The 19,582-nt window shown below is 37.7% G+C and overlaps 1 protein-coding gene across 10 annotated transcripts in view; it reads right to left on the reverse strand.

Annotated features, from left to right (window-relative positions):
* SORBS2 (sorbin and SH3 domain containing 2) overlaps positions 1–19,582 on the reverse strand; it is a 165,999-nt gene that overhangs the window by 36,864 nt on the left and 109,553 nt on the right. For 6 of the 10 annotated variants that reach the window (XM_057696605.1, XM_057696601.1, XM_057696600.1 and 3 more), the window contains 3 exons: positions 18,388–18,577; positions 15,879–15,993; positions 1,114–1,163 (listed from right to left, as the gene is read on the reverse strand). In XM_057696605.1, coding sequence (XP_057552588.1) covers positions 1,114–1,163; positions 15,879–15,993; positions 18,388–18,577 — 355 coding nt within the window. Of the gene's footprint in view, positions 1–1,113; positions 1,164–5,620; positions 5,684–7,507; positions 7,592–8,273; positions 8,433–15,878; positions 15,994–18,387; positions 18,578–19,582 lie in introns of all 10 variants that reach the window. The other 4 variants (XM_057696599.1, XM_057696598.1, XM_057696606.1 and 1 more) reach the window with 3 other exon arrangements.

Below are 19,582 nucleotides of genomic sequence, written 5' to 3' on the forward strand. Positions count from 1 at the left end.
ACAGTAAAGTGGAGTTCCCTGTGCTATACAGCAGTTTCTTATTAGTTATCTCTTTTTTACATATTATGGTATGTATGTCAGTCCCTATCTCCCAATTCATCCCACCACCTAGACCTGTTTTTGCTGTCATTATCCTGTCACATAAATGTCTGGATGTCTACATAAATGCTTAGGTCAGATTAGAACTCTAAAATTCAGACATTTTAGGTGCATGCATAGCTGTAAAAGATATAAAAGGAGGGGTGCGGGGGGCGTCTTTCTTAGTGACATTAATGCTGTTGAATGGCGCTCATGAAACCAATGTACAAAGGACCCAGTTTACAAAGTTGTCCACTTATGTTGACAGAAATCTGTAGCAGGGCAAACTATTGTTCTATAAATATCTGTTGTTGATGATACAATATGGCTGGGAGTTTGCATCATTCATTATTGTCATTGAACTATGTCTGAACTTCTCTAATATTTTAAAGTGTGATATTTAAAGCCTATGAACAGAACTTGCCTTGGTAGACTCTGAGGACAGTTAGGACCTACAAGTCATTTTGGTTCGATTCTACTTTGTCCTTTGCCAACTGTGTAAACTTGGTATGTTATGGAGCCCAAATTTCAGTGTACTAGAGATAAAATCTTAAGAATTGAGTATGTTTCTGTACTAAGAATGCCTGGTACATAGTAAGTTCTCATTTATAGGTTATAACAGCATTTCTGATTTGTGTGGTCAGAGTATAATGAACAAATATATGTAGAACATAATTTATAAAAATTTCTATAGCTTATTACAATCTTTTTCAAATATATCATCATCATATCATCTGACAATATTGAAAGATAGATGGTTATTATCCTTATCTAAGGAGAAGAAAACTGGGTATGGAGGAGACAAGGAAGGCAAGAATTTCTCAGCCTGTAAAGAAATCTAGAATTATTTCAATTAATTGTTATGTGTTCTTGAATATGAGCATATGAAATGAAGCAGAAACAAGTTAAAACAACTTAATGAATTATGATGTTTAAAATAAAGATGTGGGATAAATAATTTATCATTACTATTTCACCAAAAAAGAAACCACTGTTATAGAATATTCTGGTTGTGTAATGTAAGGAGATTCTTACCTAGTGGGTCTTTCCAGGCTCCTGTCTATAGAGGATTGATACAAGGAGGCCTGTTAAGATAGAAAGATAGTTTCATGAAAATTTTTACCGTAGCAAAATTTCATTTGTCCCTGGACATTAAATTAGGTATCCTAAAATGAATATTGTCAAAATTGAGATTAAAAATGTCATTCATTATGGGCATAAAAATGTTTTCCCAAAGAGAAATCATGCAACCTAATTTCTACTTTCTTATTATCTACTTTCTCTTCTGATATATAGTCATTCCTTGGTATCTGATGGGAATTGGTTCCAGCACCTCCCCAAGGATACCAAAATCTGAGGATGCTCAAGTCCCTTACATACAATGGTGTACTATTTGCCTGTAACCTACCCGTATCCTTCCGTATACTTTAAATCATCTCTAGATTACTTATAATACCTAACACAATGTAAATGCTATGGAAATAGCTGCTGGCATGGAAAATTCCAGTTTTGCTTTTTGGAAATTTCTGGAATATTTTTAGGGGGGAATATTTTGTCCCTAAGTTGGTTGAATCTGTGAATGTGGAACCCACAGATATGGAGGGCCAACTGTATAGCACTGCTCTTCTCCGCGTAACTCAAAATATTCACAAATCAAACATTGCCTGAGGGGGAAACAGAAAAATCGATAACCACTCCTTCATGTAGAAATAGACTATAAAGAGAAATTTCTTACATGAAGGAATGGTTTGATGTTTAAAGAAACATTTGTAGTTATCATTCAATCCTTATAAAACATAAACTTCCTTATAAATTTTTGTCATGTTGCCAGGTGTTATTTTTATGTAGACATAAAATGTGAGCAGAACTTCTTTCATCTGTCAACATAGACATAACTTTTTAATAGAAACCACAGAATTTGATTTGAAATTGAACTGAACTACCTGGTCCTTAAATCAGGTACAGATTTGTATCTTTGAAATTACTTACATTCAGGGTTAGCTTAAAATAAGTGATTTGATGAGCCAAAATATAACCTTTTTTTAAAAATAGTGTACTTTTAACATTTTAGTCAGAAAATCAGTTCTCAGTTATCCATGGTCGTAGGTCAAAGAAAAAGAGATAATACAAATTGATAAATAATTTCAAATGCTTATTGTACACACCATTTTCATTCTGAACAATACAATGAAATAGATATTAATCAAAAATGTTAGATATTAATTTGAGATGAAAGTAGTTGTGGTATGATGTCTAGGATGTATAGGGAAATGCCTACCGTGTGTGTGTGTGTGTGTGTGTGTGTGTGTATATATCTATGCATATGCATACTTGTATACACACACACACACACACAACTCCCTTATTCATAAGTCTAAAATTGTTTCTATTAACTAATATTTTCATTTAATTCCATCTTACTGAATGAGAATGGAATTGCCCCCCCAAAAAACCCAAAAACATCTCTCTGTAAGATGATAACCCCCTCTTTTTAGACAGAGAAAAGCGTATTATAATACTTTTAGTTCCTGTAAAATATTTAGATTCTGAAGTTCTCAATAAATATAAAGATAGAAAAAAAATTGATTTGCTAATCGGATAAGTTTGCATGACTATTTTAACTTGCTACTCTGAATTGGACACTGGAAAGGTGGAAAGATAAATACTACATAAGAAGGATGGCAAATGAGTAAATAAATAAAATCAGATAATTATATTCTGATTTAGAAATATTAATTCTACTCGTTTGCAGAAGAGCAGGACCAAAGAGCTTCAGAACATTGCCATCTGTGTGGCTTGCAGCTTCCGTGGGACACCCAAGCAGAAACCACAATTGGCCATTGAAAAGTGTCCATTTAGAACATCTTAGAATACCCCTAGAGAGATCAGAAATTTTGAATCATCAGCTTGAGATAAGCCTAAATGTTGGAATATGAAATAAAACATAGTGTAAGAAGTGAAGGCTCTATACTGATAAACTGTGTTTTAGACTTAGGCTAAGAAACTGCAATTATTCCTCCTTGTGCTGGTTTCCACAACCCCAAATAAACGGAAACCAGTATTGTGATGTAAGGTCAAAGGAAAAGGTTCCGTATTAAATTATAAGGAAACAAGAAAAAGTCTAGATAGATAACTAAGAGAGAACCTTGTATGATAAGTATGTGAATAGTACTCATTCTGAAATGGAAGTTTCTCCAGAAAGGAGGTACCTATTTTGCCCATTATGATCTACTGAGTATTTACATATTACCATTATTTTTATACATCTAAATGACGGTCCTTTTAATAAAATACAGACACTGAATTGCCCTTTCTGCTGCATGATCATGTGATTAAAGTTTGCTTAAAGGTCCTTAATTGCGCCTTATGAATGCCAGTTTCTCACATATTTATGGATTAAAAAGTATGTTGTTCATGGCATATATTAGGCACTTGATGATGGTAGCGAAGGTAGTGTCTAATCAATTACAAATTTTACCAGAAATGTTTTACGTAAGGTTATTAGAGACAGAATCTAGTACCTTATCAGAGGATTTTTTAACACTGGGAAACCATGATGTGTAGTTAATAACATAGTTAATATGCTATCAGAACATACAACACCCCCTTTTCAATTCCTAAGAAATAATGAAAAATCAGTTTAACTATCAGCAAAGTGGTTTTTTATGTGATTTTTTTTTGCCACTGCCGTTAACATTACAGAATGCCTAGAATTAAGCTTCTACTATTTTTATCCCAAGGATTATTGTGTAATGTTAATTATAGAAATGTAAGTCACAGAAATGAATAGTTAATAAGGAATAGTATTAAGTAAATAGTTTGTTTCTAAAAGGCTTGAGCTCTAAATACATCTCTTGGAAATGCTAAGAAGTATGGTATAAAGGAAATAGCACTGAAGTGAAGGTTAAGAGATCTGTATTTTATTTTTAATTTCCCACCATATTATCATCTGATTTTTGGACATATTTCTTAAAATAGTTGGGCTTTACTTTTCTTGACTGAAAAATGAGTAAGTTAGATATGGTGATCCCTAACTCTATTTCAGTTCTCAGTGAGCTAACTGTCTTAAAAGTACCCTGGAAATATCTGACCAAGATGTCTGAGAGAAATATCTGATGAAATTGAATTCCAAAGCAAATTCTTTAGCTGTTCCTATGTTGAAACGATACCCTTTCTTCAGATGTAGAGGTAACGTGACACACAGAATATAATTGCTTGTTGTATTTGATTTTCTTCAGATTATACACTTATCTACAGCAAATAAGCCTTTAGAAATGATTGAATTCAATAACCCGGAATGTTTCTGGTTACTCTATTTTACTTTTTATTTAATATATAAATATTTCAACACTTCTCTGTTTTAACATACACTCTGATGCATACCTGAGGGGAAATAATTTGGAATTGCAAGTTGGTCTAGAAAGTTGGGTATTTCCTCCTGAGACTGTGCCTGCAATTCCAGTCGTCACCATCTTGTGTCAGTGGTACACCTTGCAGCACAGGCAGCTAGTTTTATTTTCTAGTTGCATATATTTAACTGAGTTAAGACTTTTCAATGAAAATATTATTGTTTTATTTATTTATTTATTTAGGACACAAGAGAAACTACTGTGTAAAACCTACTGCAAAAACCAGTTTATCACTTTGCTCCCATCCTAGCTGCATCTATGAATTCCCACAAGGAGATTTTTTTTTTTTTTTTTGATGTTTAGAAGAACTGTCACTTTTGCTCGTGTCTACTAATGAGTCCTAAATCTGCTTTCCAAAATAACTTTACTCTTCTTTGCAGGCAGCAGGACAAAAAGATTTTGACTCTGCCTTGTTTTTGCCTTTTTCATTCTCTCTTTGACTAATTCAAGTAATACTTTACATTGCCAGGCATATATATATATATTTAACCCATCAGATTGCCATGAGAATTCCTATACAGAGATGGAAAATGCATTTCATCTCATGTGCCAGTGATAACTTACTACAGCAGCGTTGGGAAGGGTTAGTAATGTCTGCCAAGGGTGGCTGACTGGGAAGTTGTGACATGTGTGCCAGTTATTTGTCAGCCCTATTCTTGATTTTATCTGATGCTAAAACCCACAATTGTATTTAGCAAAATGAAAGAATTAAAATAAATTTTAAGAATATGTGAGGCATAAAAATCCGATTATCTAAGAATCTAAACTGTCATTTTACACCTCCAAGCATGATGATAAAATGGCTCTGAGGAGACTGAGTATTTTACTCAGTCTAATCAAATCTATGCACTAACACTACTACTGCTTTTCCATTATCATGCTCCCAGACACCAGGATTGAATCGTTCACCTGAAAGTGATGATTGGAATGATTCTTCACCTACGTTTCAGAAAGAGCCAGCAACTTTGGTGCAATTAATGTCCAAGCAGTGATACTGGATACAACACAATGATACAAAGATAGATTTTCAAAAACAGCTTAGATACTTTAGTGAATTGTAAAACACAGGTGTTCAGAATCACAGTAACAGGTCCTAAGAGAGAAATCTGAAAAAGAGAATAATTTGTTTTTACCTCATTGGAAACACCAGAAGAATGATCTTGAACATAGTCCAGAGCCTTTTTAGGAGGCTGGGTGTAGATGCACCACATAAGCAGAATTGTAGAGATGGAATGGAGGAGAATCAATGGCAGCAAGGAATGAACATGTGGAAAAGGTGACAACAGTTAGAAACTGAGTGCTGACAGCATCCGATGCACATAAAGAGTGACACGAATGGAGCAAAATGGGGGTCGCCCAGGAGGAGGAGGGCAGTGTTCATAAATATTCTCAGGCACTGGGCAGTTACTAGTGATTTGATTAGTATATTTATAAACTCATTTCATCAGATCAAAATTAGCGCTCCTAGTCTCTAGCCACGGAGGAATGCAAGGTACAGTAAAGAAACACCGAAGGAGCAGGTGGGCAGCGTGCTGGTGAGTTTCCATGTGTGGCTGAAGATGGTTGTAGAAAAATGCTGATAATTTAGGCTCAGAACAGAAATTGGTTCCATCCCTATAAACTGTCTGATCAACAATAACAGCACATATGAATTAAAGCTAGGGAATTTTTTTTCTCTAAAGTAAAATGCATTTACGTGAATGCTTGGATACAAATTAGGAGAAATATTCTTCCTGTTATAGAAATTCTAAAAATATTATTTGGTTTATATTTGTTTACAGTCACTTTTGATCCAGTTCAATAAAATATTGGGTTGGCCAGAAAGTTCAGAAAAAGCTGAACGAACTTTTTGGCCAACCCAATATAATGAATCTAACTAAGTCTTTTTTGCATTTTAGTGGAAAAAAGGGACTAACTACTATAACCACCTAGTCTATAATATATGGTCAGTGTATGAGTGTATAAATCGGTATATGATATGATAAAAGAAAGATTGTACTCTCTGATCTTTAATAGAACTTCTATGCGGTGTATTCGGTATGTTCTTTAATTGTTTAAAATTCAGAAACACCAGTGAGAGTATAAAAACTATGTAACTGACAGGCATCAAATGCACTGCTGTCGGCAGCTGCAGTTCCCCAATAAAACTCAAGTTAATAAAGGAAATTGTTATTTGAAGCTTGGGTGACTCTTTATCCCCAACAGATTAAGCAGCTCTCGTAAGGTCCACCTTTGGCGGGGGTTTGGGGACTAGAGGAGTTGTGGTGGTTTTCAGTAGCAGGAGGAGAGATCAAGGTCCACAGCGTTTTCCTTATATCCCTAAAAGCAAATGAGACATTTTATAGTGGGGATATTCTGGCAGTATATTATAGTGGGGATTTCCCAGAAGTTTTTGTTTGTTTTTGTTTTTTGATAGGTCTGGGTTTAACGTCTGGCTCTGCCACTTAACTATCTTGGGCAAATTACTTAACCCCCTGGCCTCTGGCTTCTTCTTACTGGAGGGACATTGTGAGGACTCACTGAGACCATTAGTACAGAACCCAGCCGTCTCTAGGTGCTTGGTGATTCCTCAGCAAATAGGACCTATCATAATAGTAATTTTTATTATTGTGAATTTCACAGTGCTTTTCTGATTGAACTAGATCCGAATGGACAGTAAACAAATACAAATCTTCTGTAAATCTGTAATAAATGCCTGACTATTCTAAGACAGATACTGTCTCAACATTTTGAATTTGTAATCAATTAGATGTAAGATAACCTAATGCATTATTTGGTGGTAAAGAAAAGCTAGACAGGAAGCATCTAACATGTTTAACCATTTGGTAGAGAAGTGAATGTGGGCTAAACTGTACCAAATTTGTGTGTATAGAATATACTTTTTTTCAGTGTATTTGTGGTGTACATAGTACTCAGTTTTCATTCTCTAAATGACACCTATCTCTTCTGATAACGATATGTTTTATAAATCAAACAACATTCTCCTAATCGTTTTATATTAACAGTCTAGCCTCACTTACCGGGCGTCCAAACTCCAGTTCTGAAAAGAATTTATACCAGGGCTCATTTTCTAAATCTATGTCATCTGGATTTATGCGATCAGTCTGGAGCAGATGTGAAGGAAAAGGGAAGGAAAAGTCACACTGAGCTAAGTGAGGGCAACGCTGTGAGGCATGAAAAACACACACATTCGCACACAAACATGCATCAACTCTCATCCAACAAATCTCAGCCAGAGAACAAAGGAAGTAAAGTAAAATGAGCAAAATGAGGATATGAAGATGAGCTTGGATGGCATGACTTAGGCCCCTAGTTATTTTTTCCGCCATCGTTTCTAGTTTTCTCCTTAGCTTGATGTACAAATTATGACAGACTCTATGTGACAGTGAAATTGAGCAATGGTAGCACAACAGGGTATTAAAATAGGCTCAACTCAGTCACCAAGTAGCTCTTCTGGGCGAGTCACTCCATCGCCCCTGCCCTCCCTGGTCCCAGTGTGTAAGCCTGCAGTCTGTGGACAGTTCGCTCAGGTGCAGGCACTTGGAGAGCCCAGGGAGGCAAGGGGTAACGTGGGAAGAGATACAGGTGGGGGAGGAGTGAGTAGTGCTGGGAGACTGTTAGGGGGTTGTCCGGTATGAAGAACCCGGAGTCTCGGTGAAAAAGAAAAGGGCAGCAAGGTGGGGGTGACGGTGAGTAGCCAGCCTCTGATTATCTTCTTAGCCTCTGGGGAACAAGGGCTACACCTGAACTTCCTGACGGCATAAGTTAAAGAAGGAAGGAGCTCACCCAGATGGGAGAGAGAGCCGGGGTGCCCGGGCTTGGTGTGGGGATGCTGGTCCTGGGCGGAGGGGAGGGGCTACCAGTAACTTCTCCGTATGGTGACATAGAAATAGGCTTCCGGCCGGGGTCCCTGGGAACAGGTGTCGGAGTGCTTGGGAGAGGGGGCTGTAAGAAAAAGGGATGAAGGAAAAACTGATTCATTAGATAGAGGTCCTTGGTGGAACCGAGAGGACACCAGCTAGCAGTGCTTTGTGTTCTGCCTTATGTGAGGCAGGAGGAAATGTAGCAGAAAAGTAAAATGTTCCTGGGGGTCCCAGGTAATTTAGGAACGGTCTGGATCCCTGAAAAGGTGTGATGACAAGGAGGCTTCACAAAGTGAAGAAAGGTCACGTTTTATGAGATACCTCAAGCATTGCCTTCTGTCTGTCCACCTTGAGCTAGAGAAATGGACCTGGGAGGGGCTAGGTTTTTCATATTACTGTGGTCAGTCAAGGGTGGGAAAGAGAGAGGGAGAAAATGCCACCCTTGTTTGGTTAACACTTAGAGAAAAATTTTAAAATTTTTTATAATTGATTTACACCCCGCCAGCGGTTTCTGAATGTCACATTTAGGATATAAAACCTAGGATTGTTAATATAGGAAGGTTGAGAAAATATATACATATTATACATATGCTCTAATAATGGGAAAAAACCAGATTCAGAGCATTTACTTTACCCAGCGATATTCTTAATGCTTTTAAATAGTACATGCCTGACCAGATTGATTCAGGCCACTGATTTTACATTAAAAACGGATGCTGAAAGTACTACATATGGGTTATGACTTCTCTGAGAATTTATCACATGACACTAATTAAATGTTGAGTGACTGGATAGTAGTATATTAAGTCAGGGTTAAAAAAAAAAGCTCCAGTTGTCTAAAAGCCATTCACCTGGGCCTGGAGAGGACCTATTCCAGGAGATCTGTGATGTGCTCATGGCCTCAAAGCAGATCCGTATCGTTCCCTTCCAACTCCTAAAGACCTCAAGGACCTCCACGGAGTAACTACATCTCAGTTCCAGAAGAAATGCTCTACAACCTTGTTGGGTGCTTCGAGATACTCCACATTCAGACTAAAAGCCATTATTTGACATTAGCTTGTCCAAGTGTTTTGTTGGCCTGTTGCATTCCCAATAGTTTTGTTAATAACACAGTCTGTATTTAATAGTCAATTATATCCAAAGTCTTTTTAGACATGTGCTTTTTATTTCAATATGTTATGAGATTATGATAGTCGTTACAGGCAGTGATAGAGAAGTTTGAGGCATCATAACACAAGAGTGAAAGGGCCTACGGTATCCAGGATATGTGGTGAACACAATGACAGAGACCATGTAGGAAGCCTGGGGCATGTTTCCGATGAGGCCCTGAGCGATTGAAAACAGACCATGATAATAGTTATGGTGGTGTCACAAAGCCTGCGTCTGGACAAGCACAGTATTGAGATTGTTCTGTTCTTTCTTTTAAAATATTATTCTCCTTTACTATTATAAAGTTATGGAGAACATTGTATGATTACTATGAGAAATGTTGCAGAAATCTTGAGGTATATTCTCTTACTTGGTCAACATTATATTTGGTTTACATTTCAGAAGTAACAGTGAAATTGGTAGAAAGAAAATATTCTGGTAACTAATTTACCATTTTCCGTTTAATTAAAAAACTTGTTTCAGTTTATATGTGATTCAATAGTGCAAAAGTAGTAATTGAGATTTTGATAGTACTAAAATATTTTTTTTCTCCAATTATCATTTAGATTATAGCGTCAGTAGATAGGCATTTTGTGGAATCATTCGGCTGGAACTGATATTTAGGGTAGTTGGCATTAGAGAGAAATTTCCAGTAATTTTGTTCTGTCTGTAGAGGCCCAGGACTGCTTCCACAGGAAGATTAATCTTTGGCTTTTTCAAATCTCGCTGTTTCTAATGTTACACCCTTAATGATATTATTAATTCTTGATTTTATAGTCCTTGTTTCAGGTACCGTACTTTATTTTCCTAAGGGGAGATAGAAGCTTCTCTTAGAGGAAACATGTTTTAAACACATTTTGAACAGTAGAGGGCAGCAAATTTACTAAACAAATAAGTATATTTACCAGTGGTTACAACTTTGCTTTGATTTCCCCTTTAAAAAATAGATACAGCAAACAAATATACTGAATCCTGATTTATAGAAATCAATTTCTATGATAGACTGTGGACACGGGGCAGAATATCTACCATCCTGCACCCTACCTTCGCGTGGCAACTTCCCATGCATTACAGTTTTGCAGATTAAAACTTCAATCTATCGTCTCAATGGGCAACTGTCTAGAATTCATGCCAACAGAAATTAGAAGAGAAACCTGCCCTTACATACAATGATAATTGGTAATTATCTGTAACTTTGGAACGTAGCAAAAGGCACATGCTTGAGCGGAGCCTTGGTGGTAGAGAAATGGTTAAGTGGCAGAACTAGAATTTTCTCTGTGCTGTGGTTGACCTTTTGAATCCCTTTAGCCAGGGGACAATTAAATGCATTATGTAGCAATCTTGAGTCACTCTAAGGCACACAGGGGCCTCACAAAAGTCAGCAAAACACATTCAGATGGTCAGACAGCAGCACTTTCCACCAGTGACTTGAAAGTTTTTTTAGTCGTTCAACACGAATGTTAACACTCAGAAATTCATTTAGGAAGCATGAGCACGCTCATAAAAGACAACAAGAGAGCAGAGATACTGCTGCACCTCTTTCTATCCTCTTTTGGTCTCTTCTTATTTTGAAAAACTCAGCACACCTGTGCTTACAATGAACGCCGGGTCATCAGTACAAGAGGAGGTGCTTACGGAAACCTAAAACCATACATCACGCGCGATTCTTATGTAAAGGTAACCTGTTGTTACAGTTTTGTCTTCTATGATTTAAAGGCATTTTGTTGCTTTTCGGGTTATAAAAATTCTCCTGTTCTCAGTATTCCTATTGCGGGCATGGGATTTCTATGTGCTGTTCGGAACGAAAAGAAATTGCCAACATCATTTGGTCCTTTATAACTTAGGCTCATTAGATTTTTAAGCTTTAATGACATTGGCTACTATGTTTTATATGTATGGAGATTCCACAGTAAATGCTCTACACATTGTTAGTTGGGATAATTTTTTATGGTTCAAACCAACAGACGAAACTCTCAGAATTTTTATAGCTTAAGCTCTGAGTGACAGTCTTCACTGCTAAAGAAGCTTAAGTTCCCTGAGGGTTTAAATTGCATTTCAACTCCACTGTGTTTTCAATGCTTGTTTCTTTCACTTTTATCATTATGTGTGGGTTTACTTATGACAAAGAGAATGTCGCCATGTTATTTTCTATTTTCAAGCGTAAAGGGGTCCTAAATAAGTGCTTAATTGAATTTATATTATTTTATGTTAATGTGGTTCACCTATAAACATATCCAACCCAGATGGAGTGTAGAATTTTTATTAATATAATCCCAGCTGAGAGTTTGTATGATTGTCTCATGGAATAAATTGTGGTTCAAGTCAGTTTAAGATAAATTCCTGGTGATTGCAAAGTACTTTTCTAGATCCAATATTTGGCCCATTTAAGCATCATTTCTAAATTTATAGTCAAATGAGCATCTAGGTACTTCAGAAAATTGTATTCATTTTTACTCTCCTGTTAAAGAATATTGATGCATATTCCATTGATTTCTAAAAAGGAGAGGATCCTTTTGGCCAGGGTCTGGGGTGGGGGGGGGGGGCTTCTGTTCAGACAGCACTGCCTCCTCTACCTTCTTTTACGCTAGGGAATCATGGAATTAGGGAACCACAGTTACTAATAGAGCATGTGGAATCCCTCATGTGTGCTTTGATGCAGACCTGTGGTGCCTTTTGTCACTAGAAACATATAGATTTCATAGATAAGCAACAGAACAAGGATTCGGTCCCACCAACTTTACCCACTAAATGCAAGGGTAAAACCTATGCTTATTCCCTTACTTACTAATTCAGTGTGTATTCACTGAGCATCTACCATGTGCCAGGCATTGCTCTGGGTGCTGGGGATTCAACTGGTGCACCAGACATGGTCCCTGCCTTCAAGGAGCTTAAAGCCTAGTGAGGGACACAGACAAGTAAACAGGCCATTCCACTTCCGGGTGGTGAGGGGCAATGCAGTGGGCCGTAGGGGGGCTCACAACAGGGGAGGCATGGTACCTAGTATCCACTTGTCGGGATGGTGCCCTCGGGGAAGTGAGATAGGCCGAGGAGGAGACAGGATTTTCCACGGGAAGAAAGAGGTGGTGGAGAGAGCATTCCTGGCAGAGGGATAGCCTGTGCAAAGGTCCAGGGGGGAAGACTGAGAGCTCTCTGTAGAGCTGGAACATGGTGAGTGAGACAGGGAGGACAGGAAGATACTTGAGGCTGGAGAGGTCAGAGGGGGCCAAGCCACAAGGTTTTCTGTATATTATGTTAAGGAACTTGGATTTTGCTCTAAGGACACTTGAAAGCTGGGAGAGAGTTTTGAGCAGGAGGTTTTCTAAGATTGCCCTAGCTGTGGTGTGGAGACTAGATTGGAGAATTAGGGAAATGAGTTAGTGGCTGACATTCTAATCCAGGCGATGGAGAGTTGTGGACAGGAAGAGAGGAGTGGCAGTGGCATTTCTCCTGGGAGGCAGGACTTTGAGATGGTTGGGGAGAGGGGAATCCAAGATGACACTTGGGAAAACTGGGCAGATGATGGCGTCATCTCAGAATTCAAAAGAACAACAGAGAATAATCTAGCTGTGCTGTATAGTTTACAGAAATTAAAGATGAAAAGAGCAAGGGAATGATCACCACTTGGAGGAAAAAGACATGAGAGTGCCTAAACCTTGCAGTCCTTATGTGTTGTCCATTTGCTGTTCCATCACTCTTACTTAACAAACCTGCTCTCTATCCTCTCTCTCATGTGTGACCAAGACACTCTCAAATCTTAAGTAAAGTCTATGAAGATGTAGCCAGTCTCTGCAACACCACCATGCCTTGAGCCCTTTGTTTTTGTTTGTTTTCTTTTTTCCTGATTTAGAGAGGCAATTGGAATGGATTCAAGGTTGATGAAAAGAAAAGGATAACAGCTGAGTCCTATAATAAAAAGCCTGGCCAAAATGATACAGATGACTAGCTCAAATCATTTTGCATAGGGCTGACCCTCAGCAAAATTGTTTAGGAGAGATAAACATTTTGGTTCTTTCCATTTCTTCACAAGATATCCACTCGCATTTCCTTCCGAGATTCTAGGTTCCTTCCACTGCTCCTTTCCTGTGACAGCAGAGACCCATCCATACCCAAATCTTCAACCATGCCCGTGCTCCAGATCTTTCCATTCTTCTTAGAGCTAGTTAAGTATACTGGTCTTGTGTCTTAACTACTCAGGGCCCAGGCTGCTGGTAAAATAAATCCAGGACACTAATTTATTGTAAATGAAAGAATAAATAAACTAACTTATACTGCAGAATAATTAAATAATCCAATACTCTGGTTAAGGTGATAATGACTGCTAGCTGAATGTGTTTTCGCTTTAGTTAATCCTGGATGTGCAGCAGTACGGTGGTGATTAAGTGTGCCAGGCATGCGTCTGCCTGGGCTCGACTCCCAGGTGCAGTAATCACCAGCCACGAGAACCTGGGCAAGTTAACAAGTGCTCAGCCTCTCTATCTGTAAAATGGGAATTCCATACATCTACTTCATAGGGTTGTTGGGATCATTATATAAGGCATAAATCACTAATTACAGGGCCTGACACATAAGTAAGTGCTCAATAAAGAGCTACAGCTATTGCTATTGCTGTTATTATTATTGCTGTTTTTAAACTGGGAGCCTTCAAAGCTTTAACCCAAAGACATGAGTCACGTGGAAATTTCATTCACAATGACAGGGCCTGTGCATAAGGTTTTGGGGGGTCAGATTCATTCTGTGTGTCTCCATTTTAGCCAGACAGGAGATGCTCTCCTTCTCACAAATGTGGGTCTTCTCTGCATGTTGATTAAATGATAGACTCCAGGTTCCTTGAGGTAAAGACTATGTCTTGCTCACTGCCATGTCCCTCGCACCTAGTACAATGTCTGGCACATAGGTGGTGCTTCACAAATTTTGTTTCATGAGTAGATACTAGAAATATCCTGATGGGATAGCTTCCAAAATCCATGCTGTTTCCTGACACCGCAGCTACAGAAGCATTGCAGGACAATTACAACAGTCTCAGACGTTGTGAGAATGATTGTTATTGTTTTGTTATTTACATTTAAATCTGAGACATTATTTTGCGTGATTATTTTGCTGTTTTCAATTTTATGCAATGGTGACATCATGGTTCACTCAGGTCTCATCCTAGAAATTTCAAAGAGCATGATATTCAATCATATAAGTTAGTGAACGGGTTATAGGTTTGCAGTAGAACCTGCAATTGAGTGGTGTTCGTTTTCTTTCTTTCAGTTTTTCTGTTACTCTAAAAGATACGAGTTCTTTGAAGAAAGGCAAAGAAGGCTTAGAAAAATATCCTGTATGAATTATGTGATTATAAAGTTTTTGAACATGTTTCTCAAGAACATAAGCATAAATACAGGGTTTCAAAAACTAAATCAAGGACACTCATGTTGGGTGTGGTGAGCAACGGTTTCCAATCACATTTCAGGGCTGGCCTTATATTATATATAATAATGTGGTTTCTTGGATATTCTTAAAGGCACTAACAAAGAAAACTCTTTTTCCTGCGCATTGACACCTAAAATTCTTTTAAGACAAGAACAAGAGTAAATTGCAAATGACATCGATTGTTTCTTTAGAAGCAGGTTTTGATAGAGGTGATGCAGAGGAATTATAGAATTTCAGAGAGATCCTGAGGGCAGTGATCTAGGAGGGAAGGTGAGGACTGGGGGGAATCAAAACAAGAGGGCCGAGGAAGAGCCTGTTTGTTAAATGGTACTTTGAGGAGGCAAGGGGTTATTTTCAACTTGCTATGTCTTTTCCTTTGCATGTGATTAAAAAATATAAGTGGAAAAAATACTGCAAAGTTAAATATATTCTTGATCCATTAGATTGACAATCAGTCAGGAGACTTGAGGCTTGGTAACCTGAGAGAGATGTAATAAGAATCGATTAAAACAACTTGTTATAAAAAACGGGCATATGGAAAATTTCCGTTTAAGCCAAAGAAATACTAAGAAACCAATGTGGAAACCAAGGGCTGGAACTGCCTGGTCCATTTGTATCCAAGAGGCCAATGAGTGATGGTTCTCATTAGCCATGGAGACTGGCAATACCGTGTTGCATTTGAGTGTTGTTCTTTTTTTTAATTAAACTCAGGATCGTGATTAGGCATAGTTATAGTTACGTGCGAATGACTCCTGTATTTGGTGAGAAAGGACACTATATTAGAGAGTGCATCTTCAATTCTGAGATGCGATGCACAAACTATGATACAAAATAAACATGATTTCTAAATAATGCCAAATAAATTACCTTTGCGGTAAAAAAATTGCTAAATAATATGAAATTCAGGTTGATTTGGGAACCCAGGAAGCCTAGAGAACTGGCGTTCTGTTTAATGACAAGTGCTTACTGGTCTTTCATGCTGCAGAATGGATGACTTCCCAGGTTCATACTCAAAAATACTCCTTGGCTCAGAACGAAATTTCCTTGTGTCCACTTTTCTGTCTGGAGGGTCCCAGTCATGCCTAGAAATCAACAACAAATTACATATTAAAATAATTCTCTATGCTGAAAATCGTTGTATAAAACCACTGGTTATCTGTTTTCAAAGTTAACTTTAGTATAGACTTTTTTTTAAAAGGGTCTCTGTTAATCTGCAAAAGATGCCACATTTATGTTCTGTTTTACATAAATGATTTAAAGAAAGCCACTTCTTTGATTTCATACTATACTTTCCTCTATTTTTTTTTTCATACAAGGACGTGCCTCCTGCTGGCTCAATAACTCATACAGGGGTTCGTATTGATAGATATGCAGCCAGTGATCTGCTCGTGAGCCCTGGGGTTGCAGATGGCAGCCGTGTATGTTATGTTTAGAGGAAGTGGCGATTACGCTCCATTAAGTTATGTGAGTGTATCCCATCACTCTGTGACCTGGCGTCCACGATCCGAAGTGACAAGGAGTCATGCACATGTCATGTTTGATCTTGTGTATCTTGCAAGTGGCACCATAGTTTGTCTGTGAAAAGTGCAAAAGTTTCACTTGGGTTGCTATCCATAGGAGCAAGTTGTGCGGCAGGGGAGACCCTCCATGGTTTTACCCATGAAAAACCAGAGCCCGGCATCTATTCCATCGCATAGGAGACCTTCAGCTATTTTTCCTGAACTAATATCCTTCAAGAGGCAGTCAAAGAGGGACTTTGAAAGTAAAGCATTTCTAGGAGGATCACATTTGAAGAAGAAGGATTTTCTGTCTATAGATGGAGGCAATTTTTTTTTTAATATGTATTTATTTATTTGGCTGCTTTGGGTCTTAGTTGTGGCACTCAGGTTCTTTGTTGGGACATGCGGGATCTTTAGTTGTGGCATGCGAACTTCTTAGTTGTGCTTGTGGGATCTAGTTCCCTGACCAGGGATCAAACCCGGGCCCCCTGCATTGGGAGCGTGGAGTCTTAGCCACTGGACCGTCAGGGAAGTTCCATGGTGGTGGGCAATTCTGACCCATAGAATGGGATGAAATTCTGACTCCATGGCATGTTGGAAATAGAAGTATTCTACAAGACAGGAGAATTAGGGGCAGGCAGGTCCTGGCTTTCTGGTAAACTGATGAGTAGTATTCAGCAGAAGTACTTTGAGCATCACGTAAGACAATGTACCTGAAAGCATTCTAGAAAATTTTAAGGGATTATCATGTTTCTTAATGAAAGATTTAGTTTTACTAGATATATAGGACAAATAGTACATTTAAATCTGAGTTAATTTTGGTTCTTTTTTATGGCAGAGATAGCATTTTGTGTCTAGACAAGTATTTCTCAAATTTAAGACCTCACACCTATGAACATACAATCATCATGGGGAGATTGGCATTAAAATGAGAATCTCTTACACGTAATGTTTGTCTATCTTTGTGGTATCTTATACCCGATTTGATCATCAGTTAGTCTTAGTGGTACAACAGGGTTTTGAATATAATATTTCTGGGATGGATATGATAGATGGATGCTTAATAACCTTATTCATACTGAATAATTCTTATATTCTTATTTATTATTGCTGGTATAGCATGAGCTATGGCTTTAGTCGGAGCTGAGTGTGAATCCTGGCTTGGGCATAGTAGCTGCATGAACTGAGCAACTTACTTTAATTTTCGAAACCACACTTTTTTTTTTCTCTCTAAAATGGGTTTAAAATAGAACATATCTCATTGGATTGCTCTCAGAATTAAGTGATATAATACAGGAAAAGTGCTTAGACTAGTGGCTCATAGTGAGGTCTCAATGAAGGGTACCTAAAAGAAGGACTATTAGTCATTATCCTAATAAAAAGGGCACAATAGAAGTGTGTTTATAAATTTTTATTTTTGTTTGAATAGTTCCTATAAAAATATTTCAGTGGGGAAATTAAAATTAGCGTGTGGAAATGAGTCACAGGTAGACACGTATTAACTAATGCCTTATTTATGATTTATGAATAATCTTTTCTGTTTTCAAAAAGATACTGTAGTGTATCAGAGGGGAAATTTTAAATCATCATTAGTCCTAACATTTCAAAACTGAGGAAACTGAAAATTAACTGCATAGTTTCCGACCTGCTGTGCCAATGGGAGTGCGTGTCAATTATTTTTATTTATTTGTCTTACATGCATTTATTGATCAAAGAGTGGAGATGGTGCTCAGTTACTTCAGGTCTAACTTAGGCGATTATGATATTATGAACCAATATTGTGAAAGTGTTTACTACACTATTGAAGAGGAGGTCAACATGGCACATGTATCGATTAATAAGATGATACGTGTAAGACTAATAATGAGATTATGCGTTCTCTCAGTAAGGTAAGCACCGATTCTTCTGCTGAATGCCATATGGGCTTATTTTTTATCCTAAGCTAAATATGGGACACTTTGGGGGAAGATGCCTTACTTTTCTGTTGAAGACCGATCTCTTGGTCGAAGTGGGGGGACTGGAGGAGGAACATGTGGGGGCGGAACAGGAGAGGAAGCACCCTTAAAGGCATCAGTGCCGTTGTCGGAGTGGCTTTTGGAGAGGGGTCTGTAGGTCTGGGTCTTGGCAGCAGGATGTGACTGAGCACTGTAGGGCGAGTTGTACAGGCCTATCAGGAAACACAACACAGCAAAACAAAAACAGAACAGAAACAGATAACATTTTAAAAGTGCATTACATTGTTTGTATCCCACAAAATATCCCGTGATTTTACTAAGATTATTACCAGTAAACATATTCATAATGCATGCATTGGATGGTATGCTCCTGATTTATTAATATTATTAATTTATTAATCATTAGTGATTCATTAATGTATTTGTATACACAATCATTGGTTACCATGAATCGTTATCAATTATTATGGAATTAGTAATAATTCCAACTGGTACTAGAAACAAATTTACAAGATACTTAGCAAATTTTCTCCTGGATAATGTAAACTAATAACATAGTTTAGATTTCAGAAGAAGATTAAAAATACTTAATAAAACTGTTTCCAAATATCTTCTGTTTTCTTTAAAAGCTCTGATTGGCACATGGTAATTGACATGTTAATTGCAATCAAAGAAAACATTGAGCAAGTCATATACGTGCTGTGCAAGGCACAAGGACACATCAACCCTCAGTAAGCTTATAGTGTATCTGGGGCAAAGAGACACAATTAGAATTATGATTGAAGATAACTGGTAACATTTGATAAAGGACAGATGAGGAAAACATATTTTAGGAATTGAAGATTTTAGAAGATGGTGGATTGGTCAGAGAAGGTACTATAGAATTGATGACACTAGAGTGTTATCAACTCTGTAATAGAGTGAGCCCTGGAGGATTGGTTTGGGTGGGTAGGGGAAGAGGTAGCAGAGATGGCAGAGGGGAGAAAAAAAGCAGAAAGTGCAAGGCATAGAACAGCGCAATCTAAGGTTCGTAAAAGGGGAAGAGACTAATCACAATCGCTTCGTCTATTGATTAAATGGTTAAAACTCTCTAAAGGGCTCTGTAGGGAACAGTAACTACTGTTCAATTTACTATCTACTAATGGATACAAACTTCAATATGAAAAATAATTACAAAAATTCTGAATTTCCTGACACCCCTATCTCTTGAGCTAAGT

This window comes from Hippopotamus amphibius, chromosome 10 (assembly GCF_030028045.1).
Source record: "Hippopotamus amphibius kiboko isolate mHipAmp2 chromosome 10, mHipAmp2.hap2, whole genome shotgun sequence".
NCBI lineage: Eukaryota > Metazoa > Chordata > Mammalia > Artiodactyla > Hippopotamidae > Hippopotamus > Hippopotamus amphibius.